The sequence below is a fragment of the Engraulis encrasicolus genome, chromosome 8 (assembly GCF_034702125.1).
Source record: "Engraulis encrasicolus isolate BLACKSEA-1 chromosome 8, IST_EnEncr_1.0, whole genome shotgun sequence".
Taxonomy (NCBI): Eukaryota; Metazoa; Chordata; class Actinopteri; order Clupeiformes; family Engraulidae; genus Engraulis; species Engraulis encrasicolus.
In genome coordinates, this window is record NC_085864.1 from 53690208 (window position 1) to 53696095 (window position 5888).

A 5888-nucleotide genomic window follows, 5' to 3' on the forward strand; every position below is an offset into this window, starting at 1 on the left:
TATTTTAATTTTTGTAGCACCATGACATGATTTATTTTTTCCACTCGTTAAAACATGGCATTATGCATTTGTTGTTACCAGAATGGCACTGACCGAGTCGTAGTGCACCACTACAGTAAAGGCACTGTGTTATGTAATAGTAGAGTACGGTAGTACTATTATAATTAACCTTTCAATGATTATTGAAGCCTGAGATGGTACAGCGTGCATTAAGGGGCTACGGCAAGGTTCACTCACCACACAGTAGCACCCTTTTGTTCGGATGTGAAATACGACAACCATCTTTTTTTCACTTTGGGAATGCTTTATTTTACAAACACCATTGTGGAAACCAAACGATTCCTAATACTGAAGTAAATGGTGTTGCATGGCTTGAAACGCTACCTGAGCCACTGACGTCATCATGTGTTTCCTTGACACCTAGAATCAATCAGACGCCTTACACACTGTATAAATGAATGGACATTTGATCTTGCTAATTTCTGTTGGATGAGGAGCGAGAACACACCAATTGTAAAACTTTGTCCTTAACGTATGTACAGTATATATGTTGCCTGAAAGTGTAGAGGCATGCACAACTTAACACACTTTTCATCTGTGATCTTGACTGCATATACTGATGTTGGAAATGTCAAATACTTGTACTTTATTATATTGTTAGTGTTGTATGTTTGCATCATTGTTGCCAATGTCCTTTTGATTAGCATTATTTATATGGACAGGACTCTGCATGAGCCCATGTACTTGTTTCTGTGCAGCCTGTGTGTCAATGAACTGTACGGCAGCCTGGGTCTGTTTCCTTGTCTTCTGGTTAACATGCTCTCAGATAACCATGAACTCCAGCTCACATATTGCTACCTGCAATTATACATTTTATATACTTATGGAGGAGTGGAATTCTACATCTTAGCAGTCATGTCTTACGACAGATATGTGTCGATTTGTCATCCTCTACAGTACAATAGCATCATGACACCGATCAAAGTCACCTTTCTTATTGTGGCTCCGTGGCTGCTTCCATTTGTCCAGTTTGCAGTTAACGTGTGTCTAAGTGTCCGCTTGCAATTGTGTGGTAACATCATAGAGAAGGTATGCTGTGACAACTATTTGCTTATCAGGCAGGCTTGTTCAGACACAACTATAGTCAACATATACGGCCTTTCCATGACTATTGTTGCCATTTTTGGTCCGTTAACACTCATTTTGTTCTCGTACGGCAGGATATTCAAAGTTACTTTTAGCAGTGGACCAAACAAGAAGTCTTTGAACACATGTGTCCCTCATATTGTTTCATTGTTAAATTATTCAATAGCTGTTTCAATTGAAGTGTTTCAAAGCAGGGTATCAAAGGTAAATGTGCCACCTATATTTCGCATAATTCTTTCAGTGTATTTTTTAATAATTACACCACTCCTAAATCCCATTATGTTTGGACTAAAGTTAACTAAAATCCGAGTTGCACATAAAAAAATGTTTCATCATGTAATCATTTTGAAATTCAAAACATGATGTAACATGTATGCTTCAGTATGATGTATTTTTATTTAGTTAACAGTAGACATGCATTGATGTACATAAGACATAGCAAAATGATTGATTGAAACTTCACACAATGTTTGTAAGTCAATTGCAAAATCTGTTATGGTTATTTTATATTAAACTGTTGTTTCGAGAAAGCTGTGTAATGTTAGCACTTACTGTTGCTGTTGTGTTAAAATTGTTGCATACTTTGTTAATTGGTGTCATGTTAATGCTGGTTACCTACCACCTGCCTTTTATAATCACTTCTGTAAGTAACATGCAGTAACAATCAGTGGCGTGCACAGCAGACTTGCACGAAATTCCGAATTGAATGAATTGAAATTCACAGTAATGCGATAATATTAACACTGTGTGGTGGTGTTCTATGTACTCTCAATGGGTGGTATAGATTAAATTCAAAGAAATTCAATACAATGACACCACCTAGTGTTCATATTATGGCATTACTTTGAATTTCAATTCATTCAATTCGGAATTTCGTACAAGCCTGGTGCACAGGCATTTTTGGGGGCAGGTGCTGAGTGTGGGGGTGTGGAGGTGTGGAGCAGGCGCGGAGTGGCCATCGGAATGTATCAAAGAGGCCACATTGTTTTCTCTGCCAGCCCTAAAGTTTCCTTAAGCTGGGCTTACACTCTGCGACGTGAGTCGTGAGGTGTGAACTTTTAAACAGTGATCATGCTGATAATGTTCATACACCGAAGTTTACTAGCTCTTAGTTTCGTTTTCAGTATTAGAAGAACCTGCGATATTTAGATTGGTTATCAAGGGATGGAAATATTAATCAAAATTAATAAGACTTGGGTTACGAACAGACTCCATCAATTGGTAAGGAAGTGAACTGCAGCTAAGCAGGAATACACACCACAGAAGGCTGGTTTTGATGTGATGGAATTGATTTGTTAGAACTATTGGTATATCTCCTTATAGTCGAAATAATGTTATTATCATACATATATTGATATGTGGCACATTTAGAATGTAGCCTATGTAATGTCTGAAGAAATGGAACAAAATAATTACCACACAAGATACTGATGTGAGCAGTGCTGGGTGTGTAAACTGTGGATTAAAGTGTAGCCTAATTGCAAGAAACAAAGACATTTGCTGCGACGAAGACAGCGTTTTAAGGTAGGCCTACACTGTTTGGTTATTAATTTTGTTGACTTATGGTTGTGCTTTGAATTAGCCTAGGTTTGGCTTAGTTGCTGCATGATGGGTTTATTGCACAATGTAGACAGACTTTTTGTAAGCTATAGCCTACTCTTCTAAAAATCCCCACACTCAAAACTTTGTGCCCGTGCTCATCCTGTCTTCCTTAAACGATATTTCAATAGGCCTACAAACTGTCAAAATGACAGTGGAGTGCACATTTTCATGGAACAGTAGCGTGATCTAGCCTAACCTGCAATGGGTCATTTCATGTGAAATCAGACACTTTGGGACTCGACCGACACGGATTTCAATCATACTTGCTGTGCCTGTTTAGTAGCAAGGTAGCATCCCAGAACTGCATTTTTGTGAATCTAACACCAATATTAACCCTTTAATGCATAAGCCATTGGACTCACACTAACGCATAACATGGGTCTAAATAGACCCGCATTCATTTCCAATGTATTTCTGAGCATTAATCATGTATTCTCTCACACAACTTCTAAAACCAATACATTTTATCCCATAATTCTTCTAAAAGTAATTACATAGGTGGTCCTTAATTCAAAAAGTATTTTTTAAAAATGTTCTCATATTTGTATTTTACAAATAAACATGAATTTGGATTAAATCACTAATTTCTAGACGTGGATCGAAAATGGCCCACATTCATTTCTAATGGAAGTCTAAATCTTTCACTATAATAACTCCCACAATTAATGTATTTTAATAGCTAATGGATTAAAAATTGTGATTTAGGCTGTTTTTAAAGCACAAACTGGGTGTTATTTTTTGTATCTTATATAAATAAACACATAAATAATTTCCCCATTATTGCAGGCATAGCCTAAGTCTGAAGTGTTTCACGTTAGGAACTAAAATATATTTAAAAGGATTCCAGTCAGGAACAAATAAACTGTGGACAGTTTTTGACCACTGTTGACCACTGCTGACCTATTGGATTTAAGCATTCCAGGTCATGCATATTTGTGTAATAAGAGACGGTGTGATCGGAGGAGCCCAATAGCCTATATCAGGGCATAATTAATGTGCATAATTATTAGGCAACTTTGCTTTCCTATGGGAAAATATGCCACAAAAGACATCTACCAAACTCCAAAAATACTATAAACAATTTTGATGTCTTCCAGAGGGGTGTGGCTGTCTTGAAATATTGGTCACATCCGTCTAAAGCACTGTTACAAAGCCATCAGTGTCACATGACATGAGCTCACAAAGTCACTGCCAGATTTAGAAGAATTGAAGATGAAACTACCACAAAACTATTACCTGCAGTGCTGTTATATTCCAGAACTGAAACCTACATTGAGTGTCCACAAGAACATTGTATTCAGCACTCAGAGACATGGCCAAGGTAAAACAGGCTGAAACCTGAAGACCACTCAACAAGAAACTTAAGTCAAGACTGGGTCAAAAAATGTCTTTAGACAGTTTTTTCAATGGTTTTATGAACTAGTGAAGGTGACTGTTAATGGACCAGGTAGATGAGTCTATGGCTAGATCAGCAATGTGCACACTTACATGAGTTCCTGAGTTCCACTCAAATGCCAGCAAAGTACAGCATAAATACCATGGTCTTCAAAAGATGCAAATGTCTTCCTCTCAATGATCCAGCCATGGGCTCATCCACCCTGTCTGTCAAGAGTCACTTTCCCAAGTCCATAATAGGCCTAACTTTGAAAACTCTGTCCCCAGGTATTTTTGACCCAGTCTTGACTAAATTAACTTGTCTAGTGTCATCCCTTCTTACCTTGGCCATATCTCTGAGTGCTCAATGCCCTGTTCTTCTGGACACTTGGTGTAGGTTTCTGTTGTGTAATATTATAGGACTGCAGGGCAATACTTTCTTGTAGCTCCACCTTAAATTCTTCTCAATTTTTGGCAGTGACATTTCTTACGAGACTGATGACTTTGTAATGATGCATTTCATAATTCTGTGGTAAAGTGACCAACGTCTTGCCAATTTCACGACAGCCACATCCCTCTAGAAGACTTCAAAATTGTTAATCGACTTTTCAGAGTTTGTTAGATCTATTTTGTGGCCCATTTTCCAAGAAGACAACAAAGTTGCCTAATAATTATGCACACCTGATATAAAGTGTTGGGCACCTTCAACCACAGCCCCATATTTTTATACAATATGCATGGCCTGGAATTCTTATATCCGATAGGTTTTCAAGTTCATATAGATTCCTGTTGGGAAATAAGCATGAAAAAGACAATATGGTCAAAAAACATGTTTGCCTAATAATTCTGCACACAGTGTATGTAAAAAATGAATGCGGTTCATTTTTGACCCATGTGTGTAAAGTGAAAGCGAAAGCCCATTGGGAAACTCCAACTCCCATTGTCATTGTGACACAGCACTCTGTACACTGCACACAACGAAATTGCATTTATGCCTCACCCGTGCAAGGGGGCAGCCCTCAGTGGCGCCTCATGGGGAGCAGTGCGGTGGGACGGTACCATGCTCAGGGTACCTCAGTCATGGAGGAGGATGGGGGAGAGCACTGGTTGATTACTCCCCCCACCAATCTGGCGGGTCCGGAGTTGAACAGGCAACCTCTGGGATGCAAGTCTGACGCCCTAACCGCTCACCCATGACTGCCCATGACTAAATATCATATTATTGTATAAAAATATGTCTATTTCAAAGAATAACCATACAGTATTTGAATTAAGTATTAATGTTGGGAGTTAATACTCCATAAATGACAAAAAGTTGAATTTTTAGTAAAAGAATCAAAATCCTTTCTCAATATGGCTAAGAGACATTAAGCTTGTGATGAAATTACATAGGAAATGAATGCGGGTCTATTTAGACCCATGTGTCTAAATATCATATAGTTATATAAAATGACTTCTATATCAAAGAATAACCATCAAGAATTTAAAATAAGCATTGGTGTTGAGAGTTAATACTCCATAAATGATAAAAAGTTGGACTTTTAGTAAATTAATCAAAATCCTTTTTCAATATGGCTAAGAGACATTAAGCTTGTGATGAAATTACATAGGAAATGAATGCGGGTCTATTTAGACCCATGTGTCTAAATATCATATAGTTATATAAAATGACTTCTATATCAAAGAATAACCATCAAGTATTTAAAATAAGTATTGATGTTGGGAGCTAATACTCCATAAATGATAAAAAGTTGGACTTTTAGTAA

The 5888-nt window shown here is 37.6% G+C and overlaps 1 protein-coding gene across 1 annotated transcript; it reads left to right on the forward strand.

Annotated features, from left to right (window-relative positions):
- The first annotated feature begins 570 nt into the window (after positions 1–570).
- LOC134453993 (olfactory receptor 10A6-like) lies at positions 571–1509 on the forward strand. The gene has a single exon (XM_063204736.1). It carries the CDS (start codon positions 571–573, stop codon positions 1507–1509), a length of 939 nt encoding a protein of 312 aa, XP_063060806.1.
- The last annotated feature ends 4379 nt before the right edge of the window (positions 1510–5888 follow it).